The sequence below is a fragment of the Strix uralensis genome, chromosome 7 (assembly GCF_047716275.1).
Source record: "Strix uralensis isolate ZFMK-TIS-50842 chromosome 7, bStrUra1, whole genome shotgun sequence".
Classification (NCBI taxonomy): Eukaryota; Metazoa; Chordata; class Aves; order Strigiformes; family Strigidae; genus Strix; species Strix uralensis.
This window is the reverse complement of record NC_133978.1, coordinates 28,505,625-28,522,886: the sequence shown is the minus strand read 5'-3', so window position 1 is coordinate 28,522,886 and position 17,262 is coordinate 28,505,625. Positions and strand designations below refer to the sequence as shown.

The 17,262-nt window shown below is 52.9% G+C and overlaps 1 protein-coding gene across 1 annotated transcript; it reads right to left on the bottom strand.

The window, feature by feature from the left end:
* Window positions 1-8,822: 8,822 nt before the first annotated feature.
* INA (internexin neuronal intermediate filament protein alpha) lies at window positions 8,823-15,564 on the bottom strand. The gene is made up of 3 exons (XM_074875688.1): window positions 14,620-15,564; window positions 10,840-10,964; window positions 8,823-10,257 (listed from the first exon to the last, which is right to left on the bottom strand). Exons 1-3 carry the CDS (start codon window positions 15,562-15,564, stop codon window positions 9,984-9,986), a joined length of 1,344 nt encoding a protein of 447 aa, XP_074731789.1. The 3' UTR covers window positions 8,823-9,983.
* Between the last annotated feature and the right edge of the window lie 1,698 nt (window positions 15,565-17,262).

Sequence of the window (17,262 nt, the reverse complement as noted above, 5' to 3'; positions counted from 1 at the left end):
TTGAGCTCTCGTATTTCCATGCCATGCTCCCTATGTCAGCCTCAAAATTATAGCAGTTGATATTGAAACTGCTGGATGTGCTCTGGAGTTATTAGAATGACACACTTCAATTAGGAGGTTGAATGGTGAAGGGTAGTGTAATACCAGAATCTCCACTGGAGCTAACTGTGGTATCATTAGCTGGAGTAACATGGAATTTCTGTGATTCTCCTTTCAATGACAATTTCAATGAGAAATAGCTCAGTAAAGATGTCAAGATGATTTTTCAACACAGATACGGGAGAAATAATCTGATGTAGTTACAGGACCCCTTTTTTTTTGTCAAGATGTACATCTTTTTGTCAAAGCAACCTCTAGATTATTTTCATTCATGTTAATGGAAGTTGTTATCAAGTCACCTTGATCTTTCTCTGCCATTCTGATCGTCCTGGCTTTATGCAAGGCATCTGGCTCATATACTTTGTACTGCACTTCCTGGGGCCTTATCACTCATGATTTTGTCTTCTATGTGTAACTCTATGCTTAAAAAAAAATTCAGTATAGTTACATTTTACATTGCAAATTCTCCCCTAATCCAGGCTTGAACTTTATGTCTACAGATGGGTTTATCTGCAAAGTTGAAGAGCTATATAGAAGTTGATAGTTAATTCAAATTAATGTCATTCTAGGATACTGCTGACTTGCATAGCCTCAATATGACTATGCTGCCACTGGCTCTGATGTCACTGTCAGTTTCTGTTTTTATTTTAAAAAAAATGCTTCTGGATGTCTCTTTAAAGAGAGGTTTTCTGTAGGGTAAATCACATGCCAGCTAAAATGTAGGAGGCCAAGTCTTCCTACTTAATTCTTTCAATGGCTTAATGAGGACGATTGAAGATCTCTTGCCTGTGATATTTTGGTATGAATACTTAGTGACCTCTTATTTCCCATTTGTCCGCTTGTCTCTATTTCTTCCTCACCTGCCTTCAGAAAGCATATTCTTAGCTTAGTTTTCCTGGCAGAACATCCTGCTTGCTTTCAGCTTAAAGCATACCCTGAAGGCACTGATGTTCTATCCGCTCTCCAGCGCCTGCAGTACCCCCTGGGGCACATCAGCATGCAGCGGGGGTGACCTTTGGCTATTGCCAAGGCTCCTCTGTGAGCTGTGTGGTTTCCTGCATAAATATAATCAGTCTGCTTGCTTTAAAATGTGCCAATCTTCTTTGAACTCTCCTGCTGTTTTATTTCTGTTAGTCTCCTTTTAACCTTGGCTTTCCTCCAGTCACTTTTGGTCCTGATGATAGAAGAGCTTCTGTAACAACAGGCTGTCTATAGGATGGCATCTCTGCCTCCATGGGAGATGAGCCGGCTTCGTGCTCTAGAAGTGAGGGAAGGTGTGCTTGGACTCATTCATTATACAGACACTATTGTTTCTTCACTTGAAATAATTCTGGTTTTATTTTCTGGTTATCTACTTAGCAGTGTCATGGTTAATACAGATTTTAATTAAATACTACTTCTGCAGCATAATTGTGAATTGCTCTACAGACCTGCTAATTTCCAGCAAGAGGAGACAGTGAGCCCTAGTATTAGGAGTTCTTATAGTTGCAGAATCAAGCTACAATCAAGTCATGAGCACTGAGTTATATTGGTTACATTCTGCCTGTTTTCTTTGTGTTTCATACAGATTTAGTGTAATAAGAAGATAAGCTTCAAGAGACTAGTGAAATGTGCAGCTGAGCCCTCTAAATGGAGGGGCACTGCAATGGCAACGTGTAACTCATTTATGTTCTGAACAGCAATACTGCATTCTGAACAGCCTTGATCTGCATTGCCACCAGACAGTGGCACAGATGAGCCAGGAGAAGCCTTTACACTTATTTCCATAGATGTGAAACAACTAATGAGTTTTATTGAAAAATCATTCAAGCTTGTCTAATACTAGTCTGTGTTGAATTTCCTTTCAGGGAATCATCAGGCATTTCTGTGCAATGATTTATGTTAATGCATGTTAACAGTCACTAACAAATTAAAATTACATCCCTGGCATTTCTGTTTTCACTTCTCTTTAGTGTGGAGTATCATTATTATGAAATTTGTGCTCCATAAAATGGGGGGAGGGAGGATTCACTCCAGAGATGGGAGAGAGCCTATTAACAGAGACATAGGAGTTTTTTTATGTATTACACCTCTTTCTTTTAAAGGAAGATGATCATGTCCATAAATCTTCTAATATGCTATATGCTCAATAGAGTGCACCAGGTGCCAGCCAAAATGTTTGGATACTTTAAAATATACTTGTTCTGCTGTGATAGATACTTGCTGAGATGCTGCAAATGGCGTATTCTTGTCACTTTTGCTTTTTATTTGTTTTTTCTCCTTTTTTTTCTGTAACCCTAAGTAATTCAGTACAAAGAGAAGCAGCAAGGTGATCATAAGTTCAATTTTATTCATGCCATCTTTAAGAGACCCTTGCTGAATGAGCCAACGGATATTTACATTTGCTGAGGTTTTGAAAAGTTGCCATAGGTACAGGTTTAATCACTGAACAGGTCAAATTTTATTGTTTTTGAGAGACAAATAGCAATCCCATTTGGGGTGTAATGCAATATTGATTGGCTGCCCTGCAGTTGCAAAATCCTTGCTGGAGCTGTATTGCCATCTGTACTGGGTTTTTATTTAGTATAACAGCAATGTATTTGTGTCAAAGCAGCAGTGCTCTGCAAAAGAGGTATTTCCCAAAGTGGAGAAGAGAGTGTATTTTCTAGTTGCATGGCAGAATAGTCTATTTGGAAATGAAATCTTAAAATATCTGTTTTCTTCTAAGGGAAACATTAACAGTAGAAAAGTGGGTGGTGGGGACTTGGCAAAGATTGAGAAAAATAGTGTGTTCCAGGGAGAGCTGCTTTGGAGCCCTTTTCATGTGGTGCTGGGAGGCAGCCTGTCGTTCCAAGACATCACGATGTGCTCAGAGCACGCTGCTCGCAGCATGTTTTTCTGTAGCTTGTGGTGACAGAAGTGCTTATGTTAAATGATGGACCGGTGTGTCCTTCCCTGCATATACCTGGGACTGCAAGGTAGGAACTCGTGAGAAGCCCAACACCATTCACAAGAACCTGCGATCTTCTTTTTCTTCCTCACAGGACATGGGAAAACATTTCACCTATTGGTGGCAATAAAATAGTAGATTATTTGTGCACATAGAGCACAGGAGTGGTGGTGGTCTTCCTCTGTGTGAGCAGGTAAGCTGAACGCAGGGGCGCCTGCACTCTCGTTTCAGCTCTGTCCTTGACTTGCTGTATGACCTGAGCTGAGTTCTTCACTTCTCCGTTCTGTCCTCCTAGAGCAGTAATTTCTGTAACGTGCTGTGTGTGTAAACTCCACACTACTGCTCGATATATGAGGGCAGGCAATTAACGGACTACCATTGAGATCCACTTTGTGAATGCAGGTATAACAGGACTGGTAACAGGACCTGTTACCAAAGCAACCAAGTGTGTTTCTTTTGAAGACTTTATTTTTACTTGTTTAAAATTTTGCCAAGTGATAAACATCTGGGCTGAATTTGTTGTGTTGCAGGTTGTTCCCAGCTGCAAGTGGATTGCTTTAGTTACCTATGGAGAAGTTCAACCAAAAGGATTCGGCTGGCTTTAAGAAACAAGTAGTTGGTGAACAGTTTAAAAAAAAAAAAAAACTTGTTTCATCTCAAGGTGGTTTGGGTGGTTTTTTTGCTTTTACAGCTTTGTCTCTTCGTTGCATATGAGCTCACAATGAAGCTTGCCTTGATGTTGAGGCATTCAGAACCTCTGCTCTCTGAATGGGTTTTCTTGTGTCTAGTAAGGGAAGCTCAACTTTTCAGTCAATGAGTATATTTTACTTATGCACCTGCTTGTGTAAAACTTGGAGGAGTTTGGTATCTTTGAGACCTTCAGCACTCTCAAATGTGGCTGAAGTTAAGCTGATGAGCATAAAAAATGACTGTAGAAGGGTTCAGGGGGTAAAGGGAACATTCAGTCACAGTATGATCCTATAATCCTTGCTTCACTAAGAATGTAGCCTGAATATTTTGGCTTGCTGAAACATTTTGTCTTCAAGCATTGCCAGGCATTCTTATTCATAGAGCTCTTGGGCCTCTTTGCTAGACTAGGAATTTGCTAATGAGGTGCCTTGTATCTTGGGCTTGGGGGTTTTCTGCATTTCTATTGAAAATTTACTTAATGATGTTCTAAGCCGCAGTTAAAACTGCATTTTTCAGTCTGACCTCAGCTTTTGCAAATGACATCTCCAAACAGCTTGTTCTTAGGGACCCTGCTCAGGTCTGTGCGTGTAGGCCATCTCGGAGGATGACTACTGTGTGTGTCAGAGTTCACAAGGCTGCTCTGGGCATAGGGCAGCCAGGAGCTCGTGTTGGCTGTGCTCTCTGGGATGCAGGCAGCCAGCAGTTGCCCCTCTCCGCAAAGGCAGAGGAGCTGAGCTGGCCCTGCCGTCGTAGGAACAGACTCTGCTGCCTCTGTTGGGTCAGAGCTGATGCTCACGGCGCCCCAAGAGCTTTGCTCCCAAGTACGAGCAGCAAGTAGATGTGTGCTTGGGGCTCTGGAATTGCCTTCAACTTTTCTGGGTACTTCCATCTAAGCAGGTATGTCTGTGTTTAGTGTGAACACTGTTCTTTCTTTGTGTGATGGTGGACAGAGCAGAGCTCCAACAGAGCGGTCTGTTCTGGGCAGCACAGTGTCTTTGCAGTACATGCTGCTTTGACAGGATATAATCATTTGTCGCAGAGTTGCAGGTTCCTCTCTGGTTTAGCTCGGTTTTGGAGGAAGACCCCTGCACAAGCTGCAGGAGTGCATCCCCCCATATCACCATTATTGTAGACCCCAGCTCTGCAGCCCTTTTGGTTAAGCTGGAATCTGCTGAGGGTCAATGAGTGTTCCCTCACCACCCCTCAAGCACCTGTTTGCATGTTATGCTGCGTTTGCCAAGTGATCTTTGCTCCGTATGCCTGTGAAGACTTGCATGAATGAGCTGGCATTGCTCATGATATTTTGATAGAAATTTTGCTTTAAAGTGTCAGACCCCACCTGATCATTCAGATGCATCTGTTTGGCTGCTGGCATTAGGGCTCTGCGTGGGTGTGCTGGTTTTGGCTGGGATAGAGTTCATTTCCTTCATAGCAGCTAGTATGGGGCTCTGTTTTGGATTTGTGCTGAAAACAGTGTTGATAATACAGGGGTGTTTTGGTTATTGCTAAGCAGCACTTATACAGAGTCAAGGTCTTTTCTGCTCCTCACCCCACCCCGCCAGTGAGTAGGCTGGGGGTGCACAAGGCATTGGGAGGGGACACAGCTGGGACAGCTGACCCCAACTGACCCCAGGGATATCCCAGACCATATGGTGTCATGCTCAGCATATGAAGCTGGGGGAAGGAGAAGGAAAGGGGGGATGTTTGAAGTGATGGCGGTTGTCTTCCCAAGTAACCATTACACATGATGGAGCCCGGCTTTCCTGGAGATGGCTGAACACCTGCCTGCTGATGGGAAACGGTGAATGAATTCCTTATTTTGCTTTGTTTGCACACGACTTTTGATTTACCTATTAAACTCTATCTCAACTCACAAGTTTTCTCACTATTACTCTTATTCTCTCCCCCAGCCCACCAGGGGGAAGTGAGCGAGCAGCTGGGTGGGTTTTAGGTGGCAGCTGGGGTTAAATCATGACAGTGGGTCACTCACTGGGGGAAGAAGCTCTTCCCTTTGAGGAGGTGTCTTGTGCTAAGAGCTGGCAAGGAGAGAGCTGGATGGATCTGGCCAAAGGTGCTGGAAGAGACTTTGCTCTGCATTGTCTATTGATTATTTCTTGTTGAATGACAGGGTTCTTCCTCAGTCTGGAAAAAGAGATGTTTGCATTCCTGCCAAAGGAAAATGTTGAGGGTGTTTTTCCTTTGGCTTACTCTAATGAATTCCAGCATCTGGACAAGTGTTATTAGCAAAATTTCTCTGTGTGCAGCATCTCTCTCTGTTTTTAAGGAGCTATACATCTCAGGACAGTTGTTGCAGGAACCTCCAGCAGAGCTGAAGGACCCTGGGTTCCAGGATCACGATGGGAACAAGGCTCTTCCATCACTGGAGCAGCAGGAGCATGACGTAGGCCTGCTGTAGCCAACATCTCCGGCTGCACAGCCTGTCCCATCTCACCTACATGACAACAAAACGAGCAGAGCCAGGCAGCCCCAAAGCACAGCTGCATGGGCCAGCATCTCCATCCAGGGAAAAAAACAACCAGCCAGTCCCGTGGTGGGAGTTTGCACCCCTGTGTGGAGGCTGGAGTTTCCCCTAGCATAAAGATGAAGGCGACACAGCGTCGTGGAGAAATGGCCACTCTCTGCTTTGTCCCAAGTGGATGGTGCAGTCTGTGTTGGCAGCTGCCTTTTATCTGAGAGGTTGAGGTTCTGCAGAGGTATAAATCTTTAAGCATCTGCAGTGTGACTCACTCCTTTCCACTGGCAGCCTTGGTGTTTAACCCAGTAAGAAAGATGGGACCACGAAGGAGGATTTATTGCCCTGCTCCAGCTTAGTGTTCCACTATAGACGCCTTCTGGTGGGTATAAGCAGGCAGGCGAAAGGAGTCACCCTGAAGAAGATAGCGATAGAAAAAGAGGCCTGGGTGGAGATAGACGGAGGTCAGTGTTGGTAACGTGCTCAGCTGGGCCTGTCCCTTTGCTGTCATTACTGTTCTCCTAGAGATGAGGAGAGTGTGGGTGTGGACCTCACTTAGGGTAAGAAGGGGCCACACATTACGTGTTCAGTGAGGAGCTCAGCCTTCTCACCCAACGGCAGCCCCCACCTGGGGCCCACAGGAGTTGGGCAGATGGGGTCAGCGTGCCTTAGTTGGGCATTAAGCAGTCCCTTCTCTGATCCTGCAGCCGAAACAGGCTGAACCACGGGAAATGCCCGGAGCAAGCTGTCCCCAGGGGCTGCATCTGCACTGGGATGCCAGGCTCCCACAGCACAGGCATTGAGCCCAGAAGCTGGATGTAGCTGGGAGGCTGCTGCAGAGCTGGGGGCAACCTTGGCCCCCCTTGGGAGCTCTTCCCTTGCTGCACAGCACCTGTGGTTGGGCTCTGCCACTACCTGTGGCGTGTCCCCCTCCTGCAGGGGCTCTCGCTCACCCTCAATCCTGGGAGAGCGTTTGTGAGGTTGGTCAACCGCTTGCTGCTACCAGGGTAATTAAAGCTTGGCACCCCAGATCCAGTAAGATCACAGGGACAGAGCCCAGCAGAGGGGCTGTCAAAACCATAATGTAATCTAAAATCCAGCCTGATCCTTTCTGGTGTATCCTAAATGACCAGCTTCTTTCCCTGCCCGCTGCCCCCCTACTACCTCTGGAGGTTAACACGAGACAGCACCAGAAATGCAGGAAATCTCTGGAGCCAGCCCTCGCAAAGCAGCCATTTTCCAAACCAGCACCTCCTCCTCCCCTGGCTTCTTTGCCCTCCTCCATGACTGCAGCTCCTCCACACTGGTATCACCAAAGTAAAATTCCCAGCTTTGTTGCTAACATCCAGCCAGCTGAGCAAGCAGGAATCCTGACAGAGCCTTGTGCTGGGAATAAAGGACAGGTCAGGCTGCTTAATACTCAAGGGACAGAAAGCAGCACTGGAGGGTATCTGAGGTTCAGAATATAATATATTAGCTGCACAGTCACATCTGCCTTTTATTCCCCCTGTGGTTTGTGAGAAAAGCTGTGTGTTTGCATTTCCTAACTGACAGCTGAGCCAGGAGATATTTGGAGGTTGGTCCTTGCTTTATGTGCCAGTGCCCTGGACTTAACTCTGCAGGTGCTGGCTCCCCCAAGATCTGCCTGGGCACCTCAAGTTGCTCTGTGCTGTTTTGGTGGGGGCTGCTGGTGGGATGCACTGCCCTAGCCATGCCCTGAGACCCCTCCTCTGCCTCCGGAAGGTGCCCCTTGCTTTGCCCACCTGCAGGCATGCCCTCCCTGGGGCTGCGTCATCCCACGGTGAGCGGCTTCACCAGGGCATTGTCCCTGAGCTTATCGGTACGGCAGGGTCAAGGAAAGTGGCCGTGCTGCTCCTGGCCTGCAGCACTAGCAGAGCAGCCTGTGACACTCACACTGTGTCCCTGGGGCAGATTGCCATGGTGTGGTGTGACAAGGCAATAGGACAGCATGCTGCTGGCAGGGCCACCCAGTGGGTAGCCTGCCTGTGCTCTTTCCATGCCCCACTGCCCTCCCGAGTGCCCTTCTACAGGCACACCTCAGGCAGAGGGTGGGCACCTTCCAAATGTAAGCCAGCGGTGGTGACGCCGGCTCTGCGGGCACTGTTGACTGCTGGGTTTACCTGGGAGGTGGGTGCACCCTCCTTTCTTCCATCAGCAATTGTGTAAATCGCTTTATCTTCACTTGTGAAGGCAAAGAGGCTATTTTTAACCCCTGAGCATGCAGGCAGCATGGAGGAGAAATGGCAGCTATCTTGGGACCAAATTGTCAGGGGTGTGATGCAAATCAAAGCTTCAGAGTCTGTTTTCTGGGCAAATGAGGGTGCGCTTGACCATGAGAGATCTTGTTCCCTCGGCCAGCCAGCCATGAACTCTTCTACAAAGCAGGGCCACCGTGCCAGGCACCTGGGGGTGAGACCCAGACATGCCCCACTGCCATCGGTGGGACCACTCTTGCCTTGCAGCCCCAACAGCAGAGTTTGGCAGCTGCACCCCAACACCAGACTCTTTGCAGGAGACCAGAGGGACTGCTGGGGACCAAATTGGCTTCAGGCCAGACACCGAGGTGTGTTCCTGAGGTGAAGCAGCAGCAAAGATGACAAAACAGCTCAGTTTGATCCACATAACTATTTCTTCCTTTTTAATTAATAACTTGTGCCTTACAATAGAAGAGGAAAGAGTGCGAGCAAACAATTTGCTGGTTCCAGAAACCACTCTGGCACCACCACGAGGGCAGAAAGGTCCCATGATGATAACCTTGCCAGGGCACTGACACGCAACACACGCACACGCAGAGTCTCCGGCTCTTGCAAAAGCGATTGCTGGCAATTTTAAGGCATTGAAGGAAACCTATGGTTGTAAATCCTATATCAAATTTGGCACACGTTGGAACAGTTAGAGCGGAGACAACAATGCTTTGTGGGCTGGTGTTTGGGAATCCTGCAGCTTCCCAGTGCCAGCTGGGCACGATGCTAATGTGAGCGCGGGGTTTTCATTTGACAACTGTGCAGCCAAACAAGGGGCCCTGCAGACCCCGACACTTCAGAGCCAGCAACACCAGATGAGGTGCTGTGCCCCGCAGCCTCCAATGCACCAGTTCCCTGCCCTGCGCCTGCCGCTAGCAAACCCTGTGTGCCTGGCTGGACTAACGCTGCCAAAAACCAGACAGAGTTGTCAGGACAAAAAAAATTAACATTCCTTATAGTTTAAAACATACGTGGCTCATAGACCAGATGTCAGGTGTGGTTACAGTCCAGTATGGCTATTTCTGTGCTTCTGGGATTAAAAGTGGATGACTACGGCTTGAGGAGCAGGGAAGAGTTTAGCTATACGTGGATTTAGATAGTAGATGAAGGTCTTTAGCCTTGAAACTAGTTACAGTAAACATGTTGAGTTGTTTCCCTCGTCCCCCCCTCCCTGGAGAGCCACATGAGCAGCAGTCCCAGCTGGCTCCCCCTCACCCACAGCAGGAGGAGGGAGGGAGGGAGGGATGGTGGGTGCTACGAGTCCACTGTGCCACCACAACAACGACCAACATGCATCTAGCTACCTGCCTGTGCCTCCGCCCCATTTAAAAGGGAGCAATGTGCCAAGCTCAGCCTCTGCAGGGCAGGACCCGCGAGGAAGCCAGCCCCAGTCGGTGTCCCTGGGGGGGCTATGTGTTTCCAAGGGGGGCTTCCCACGAGCCCAGCGTGGCTTGGTGCCCAGAGGGCAATTTAGAGGCCGAGTGGAGACTGTTCCCCCTCAAATGCAGAATGGACAGGGTCCTGACGGTTACATTTTTGCATTCGCAACGAAGCCTTCATGCAAGTTTAATCTCCCTCTTTTCTTGGCAGAGGTTATGGTCCCCTCAATCATCTCAGCCCTGCTGGATGATATTTTAGAGGTCACTTTAATAACCCTTCCTTGCTCCTCCTCCTTGAAGGACAGAGTAGAGGAACTAAAGCCTTTTGGCTGGAGGGAGTAAGTGGGGTTGGGGAGGGGATTGAGCGCTGAAAGGCCGACGCTTCCCGTGCTGAAGAGGGTCTCCTCTCCCTCCAGCAGCTTCCTGCAAGCACATCACAAGGGAAGAGGTTAGTCTAGGGACATTTCACATGAAACATCTGCAAAGTTTGAGGGCGTGCTGTGACCTGTGGGCAAGTCCCAGTGCTCCAGGCCACCACCCCAGCCTGTGGTGGACAGGCTCAGGTCACACTGCACCATGAAACTGGTTCAAAATCACATGCTTTGGTCAATCGATTTTGGAGCTCTTGCAATATGGGGTACATGAGACAAGCTCCTTCCCCTCCCTCCAGAAATACCAGGAAAATAAAACCCCGAACCAGAGGGACTCTGCCTTTTGCATCTACTTTGACTTTACAAGGGAGACAAGTTTCCAACCCCACCTGTCCCCCCTAAAAACCACAGCTTCTGGGGTGGCTGGGGGACACAGTTCACAGCGGCTAGATTGAGGCATGACGTGGCGCTATGGCTGCTCCCCAGGCAGGAGAGATGAGCAACACGATGGTGTTGCTCCTTGAGTGTGTACCCAGATATTTTCCAGGTCCTTGAAAATATCTTTCCAGCCTGATGGGGTCAGAAGATTGGGCTTGGGAGGTGGCCAGGCAGAGCAAGGTCAGAGCAGCCTTACCTGTAGGCAGCTATCTCGATATCAAGGGCCATCTTGACATTAAGCAGGTCTTGGTACTCCCTCAAGTGCCGAGCCATCTCGTTTTTGGTGTTTCGCAGGTCGTCCTCCAGCTGCCCGATGGTGTCCTGCAAAGGCAAGGGCACTGTGTTTCGGAGCAGGGACCTCTCCCACAGGTTTTCTGCTCTGCCCATTCCAGGGACAGGGAAGCTGCAATGGGCAGTTGGTCCATGATGGCACTTCCCGCCATGAGCTTGGGACCATGAAATCTCATGCTAACAGGGATGAAGAAGCAGGCAGAGCACCAGGCATGGCTTGTGAGTGTGCGTGGTAAGAGGAGGCTTTAAACAGTGATGGATTTATATAGTTTCCCATCTGCAGCAGGGTCTATGAGATTGGGGGTTGCAAATAGCACACGGTGGTGGAGCCCCCAAGTCCTTCAGGGGATAAGGCAGGCTGCCACAGAGGGAAGAGCTGCTGGGGAGGGACGGGAAGTTTTGAGCTTGAACATCGCCAAAGCAGGGGTGGTGGCTCAGCAGGACAAGTGAGAACACCCAGCACTGCAGCAGCCCACAGCTGGAGAGGGTGCCTGGAGAAGGGCTGCAGTCTGCATCTGGGGGGCTTAAGAAGGGCTGGGACACATGTCTGGGTGGTGGAAGGAGAGGTGGTGCTGCCAGGGCAGGAGAGAAGAGCTGGCTCCAGGAGGGTAAGTCTGACATCTTCCCCGGAAAATGCCTCAGAGCCCCAGGTGGGGTGCTCTGAACTCAGGGATTTGGGGAGGTGTTACAGGGTCAGGGGCCTGCCCTGCCAGAGCCACGGTGCTCAGCTGGATGAGGACATCCTGCTAGCATCCATCCCATCAGCTTTGCCATGCCATGGCTGCCACATCCAGTTCTACCTGTGACATGGAGGCATCCAAGCCCAGATCTCCTGCTAACAAAGGGGCCTAATCTTTTTTTCTATTTTTTTTTGGTCAGAAAACAAGCAGCCTGGTTTTCTCCTACATGCATGCAAGTATCTAAGCAGCAGCCTGAAAGCAGTGAAACCCACTCCTATAGGGATCATCCCAATCAGATGATTTCCAACTGCCGGCCGCCCCACTGTGCCACTGGAGGAGTGTGATTTCGAGCAGGAATGAGTAAGCAGTTTGCATTTAAGTGACAGTGCAGCCCTGCCTGCAAAGTCCTGCAATGGCCACTGCCAACGTCTGCTCTCCCACACCCCCTCCCACAGCCAGGCCTTTGCAATTGCTTCCAGCTCCTCTGTCCCAGAGAACAAGTTTTGTCCTGCCACATCATCCCCATCCTCTCCCTGTCCTCATCCTCTCCCTATCTTCATCCCCATCTTGTCCCTGTCCTCATTCCCATTCTGTTCCCTCCTTCAAGTCCTGTGTAACCTTCCTTGGATACAGTGCAGAGACAGCCACGAGATGGGGAGCTGCCCAAGGAGCAGGGAGCTGTGGTGAGCCTGATGCAGCAAGCCCAGTCTGAGCAGAGACCCTTGGAGAAGCAGTGCCAGCTCATCCTGAATGCGGCACAGAGCATCTCACAGTCAAGTTAGCTGGACAAATCCCACCTGGCGGGACACTTACAGGCCATTCTCAGGGTCTCTGCCGTGACCTGTGCTGCCCTGACCATCTCCCGCAGCAAGAGAGCTGCATGGAACTGTGCCTCTGAGGTGGGACTGAGCAATGGAAAAGGGTTCAAGGAGACCACTGGGGCACCAAGTGAAAAGCCCCAGGACGTGCACGGATGCCACTGCAGAACAGATTAAAACCTCTGCTCTGATGCTGCTGCACCGAGCCATGGCAGGAGGGAGGGAGGGACTCGGGGTGACTCTACCCCGGGACAGCCCTACCCTTGCTGCTCTGACCCTCCATGCCTTCAGCCCCCTTCCCTCTGCCTGCAGTCCGCATAAACAAAATGCTCTTTAAAAATGGGTTATCCCTGTTACCCTGTCTGTACCTCTCTTTCACACCCCAGCTCTACCTGCTGGTTGAATAAAACCCTCTCCCCACACCACTGGAAACCTGTCCTCTAACAGAAAGCTCTCACATATTGGTTCAGATTTGACTAGACAGCCCACAAATATAAACATATGTCCCTGCTTTAGCAGTCTGTAGGAATATTTTAAAAGCTCGAACAATAGGAATATTCTCTTTGAAGACAGACTTCCATCCTTTTCCACTGATTGCAGCCAGGGAAATTATTTAACTGCTACACATGCACATTGCTCAAAATGCTCCTAATTATTACGACACTTAAAGCAGACCCTGAGGGTCATCTGCTGTGTGGTTGCTAAAGCAATTTCAGTTATGGTGCTGTTTAATCCAGTTGCTCTTCCCCCCCCCCCCCCCAATTGATAGGCTGCTCCTGGAATCCCCCTTTTCACATGGCATCAAGGCTATTTAAGAAGATTACTGTGTGTAATCCTTTCACCCACTACAGGAAATATTGTATATTGCCTATTTCCACAATATTTGTTAAAGAAGACCTCAACTATTCAGGAAGTTTGCAAAGCAGCTTGGAGCTACTGTCAGAAATGCTAGAGAGCCTGGCAAAATTTGGCCTTGAAAATGACAAGGCATTACTTGGGTGTGAAATAACCATGTCCTTCAGGTATGACGTAAGGCAGTTGTTTCAGTATTTAGAAGGAAATGGCTTGATTTAGAAACCACAGATCATTTAATAGCCATGTAATAGAACAATCTCACATTTGCTTTATTATAAATCATGAATGTTTCCCTGTAGCAAAAAAATGTGGTAATACTGCAGTAATGGAATGAGAGATGTGGAGCGCTCAGTGTCTGCCCCACGTGACAGACATAAGAGATGCTGGGACCTGGCTGCAAATTCAGCCTTAACGTTTGCAGAGCTCCAATTTCTGCAGCGCAGGTGCCAAGAGCCAGGCCACAGGGCGAGGGGCCAAGCCTGGGCAGACGGCTTCGAGGAATTACCCACAACGACGGGGAATGTGTGGGCAATTTTGGAGCTGACCCTTAAGGAACAGGGCAGGGATAGGGTGATGCCCCAAACAGCGCTGCCATATGCAGGGAGAGCTTTGTCCCCTGCGGGATGTGGGTGTTGGAGGGAGTGTCCTGGCCCTGCTTGTCCCCCCTAAAACCTGCCTATGGATAAAGGGTGAAGGCAGCAGGAAACGCCTTGGTGAGGCACGATCTGTTGTGCAGGGCAGAGAGGCCCTACACCGGGATGGGAGGAAAGCTGCAGGGATGCCTGGCGCTGCACAGTGCTGCGGGGGGCACTGCAGAAGGCAAGAGGGGGTTGGTTGGTGCTGTAGAGTGCTGATGGCTGGAGGCGGGGGAGGGGGGGTTGTTGCATGCGGTACAGCACAGCGGGGGCGATGGGTGCTGCACAGTGCGGGGGGGAGGCACCGCATTGGGCCGGGGTGCCCAGCGCTGCACAGAACTGCGGGAGGGGCTGCTGCAGAGGATGCGGCTGCGCTGCAGGATTTTGTGGGCAGTGGAGATGCTCAGCGCTGCACAGGACCGGGGGAGGGGGAGCGCTGGGTCGGAGGTGCCCGGTGCTGCCCGGCGGGGAGATGCTGGGTGCTGCACGGCGCCGGGGCCGCTGCGTGGGAAGAAGCCCGGTGCCCCCCCAGGACTGGGGGAGGTCGCTGGGACGGAGGTGCCGAGCGCTGGGGCAGGCTGCAGGGGGGGAGGATGCTCGAAGCCGCACAGCACCGAGCGCCGGGGCGGAGCTGCCCGGTGCCGGGCACCCTGGGCGGGGAGGGGAGTGGGACGCTTCCCGGCGCCGCCCGGCTCACCTGCAGGCCGGCGGCCTCGGCGCTGTGCCGCTCCTCCAGCTCCTGCAGCTGCCTCTCCAGGGACTGGTGGGCGCCGCGCAGGCTCTCCATCTCGGCCAGGCGGGCCTGCAGCTGGCGGCGGCACTCGCCGGCCTCCCGGCGGCTGGCGCGGACGGCCTCCTGGCTGCGGGCCGCCCGCTCGTGGAGGCGGGCGCAGCGGGCGCGGTACCAGTCCTCGGCCGCCTGCAGGTTGCGGGCCGCCAGCGCCTCGTACTGGGCGCGCAGCTCCCGCAGGGCCGCCGCCAGGTCGGGCCGCCCCGTCGGGGCCGGGGCCGAGGCCGGGGCCGGGGGGGCGGCGGCGCGGAGCGCGGCTCCCAGCTGGGCCAGCTGCTGGGCGTGGGCGCCGCGCAGCTCCGCCAGCTCCTCCCGCAGCGCCGCCGCCCGCCGCTCCAGGTCGGCGCGGGCGCGGGCGGCCCCCTCGGCCGCTTGCTGCCGAGAGCGCAGCGCCCTCTCCGCCTCGGCCCGGCCCCGCGCCTCCTCCTCGCAGCGCGCCCGCAGCCGCTGCGTCTCCTCGGCCAGGCGCGCCCGCTCCAGCGCCGCCTGCGCCCGCTCGCCGTGTGCCTCCTCCAGGCGGGCGCGCAGGGCCCGCAGCTCCCCGCCCAGCAGCTGCCCCAGCCGGCGCGGCTCGGCCGAGCGCTGCCGCAGCGCCGCCAGCTCGGCCGCCAGCGCCCGGTTCCGCTCCTCCAGCGTCCGCACCCGCTCGATGTAGCCGGCGAAGCGCTCGTTGAGGCCCCGCAGCTGCTCCTTCTCGCTGGCCCGCGCCCGCCGCGGCTCGGCGCTGCGCTCCCTCCCCGGCCCCGGCTCCGCGCCCGGGCGCGCCCGCCGGCCCGACGCCCCCTCGGGGCGCCGCGGGGCCTCCGCGAAGAGGTGGCGGTAGGAGGCGGCCGGCTCCGCGCTGTAGCTCATGGCGGCGGAGCAGGACCGGCGGCGGCGGCGGCGCTTATGAACGGCGGTGCGGGGCGGGGCGCGGTGCGGAGCGGGGCGCGGGGCGGGGCGCGCCGGCGGGGAGGGGGCGCGGGGCGCGGAGCGGGGCGCGGAGCCCCCCCGGGCCGGCGCGGCAGGAGGCGGCGGGAGCTGTCCGAGCGCCGCGGTGCTGAAGGGCGGTGGCGGCGGGCGGGGCAGGGGGCGGGACAGATGTGGGTAGGGGCGGACGGACACACGGACACAGCGCACAGACAGACGCGGGGAGATGGAGAAGGTCGCGCGCGCGCGCGCACACACACACACACACACACACACAGAGACAGGCGGACGCACGGGAACGCGAACAGGCACGAGCACATTCGCAGTAAGGCGACACACGCTCAGAGCCAGACAGACACAGGGACAAGCAGACGGGCGGGGAGACGGGCACAGATGCACGCGCAGATGCACAGGCAAGGACAGGCAGAAACACAGAAGGAAGCAGGCAGAAATGGGCAGGTGCAGAGACAGAGTCAGGCAGACACACAGCCGGGCAGACACGCAGGTGCGCGCACACACACACACTCATACACAGAGACACACACACAGACACACAGACACACACAGACACACACACACACACGATCCCAGCCCCTCTCCTCCGGTGGGGACCGGGGGGCAGCGTGGGGTCTCTGTGGGATGAAGCAGTGGGCGGTTGGGGTGCAGAGGTGGGGACATGCCTGGAGGAGGGGGTGCCCAGGACAGAGACAGTCCAGCTAAGATGCAGGGGCACACGAGGGAGGATTTTGCCTCCAGGCTGTTTGCCAGAAACTGAGAGAGTCGCTTTAGTTTCTCTCCTGTCCACACTGGGCAGGGGTTTGCTGGGAGTACCCAGGGCTGCAGAGCTGACGGGGAGTGGGACGCACACCCCCCACCTCCAGGCCAAGCACCCTGCCCAGGAACATGGCACCCCAGGGCAGGACCTGCCAAGAGACCAACGGGAAGTATCTGATCTCTGGGAGCAGCAGCACAAAATGTAGCTGTGAGGTGGAAAAACAGCTTAAAATAACTGTGATCCGGGTGTGAGGAACATGGTGAAATGTGCAACCGGATACTGGCTCCTGCTGTGTGTCTCCGTGCCACTGAACTCTGCACCGATTCCCAGTTCCTCTACTCCACTTGTCCCCGTTTCTCCTCATAGGGGACCAGGGCACAGCATGAGGGAGGTCCCGCAGATGAGTGGGGAGGACAAGCAAGCCAGGGCTGACACTGGCGAGAGCGTAATTTGCAAAAGAGCTGTCATCATTTCAAAGGGACCAGCCAAATGGGAAGAGATGGTACTGGGATTCACATCTCCTTGGGATCAGAAGTTAATCATAACAGGGCTACGGAGGAAGCCCTGCACGCACGGAAGCAACGCTGGCTGGAGTGCACAGGCACCCACGTCCCTGCAGCTCTGCTTAGAAGGGCATTGCCTGGGGCAGAAAGCCCATGGGGAGAACATCCCTTTCACCTGGGAGCGAGGTGAGCCCAGCCCAAGGCAGAGCACAGCCCCACTGCGGCAGCAGGCTGCTCCTAGGCATGCAGTCAGGGACTGGCCATAGGATCGACACACACATATACCCCACCTTAGTTCCATATATCAGTCCCATGGGGCATAGGAGGAAAGAGGAGTGTCGGTCAGTGGAGACAGAGACAGGA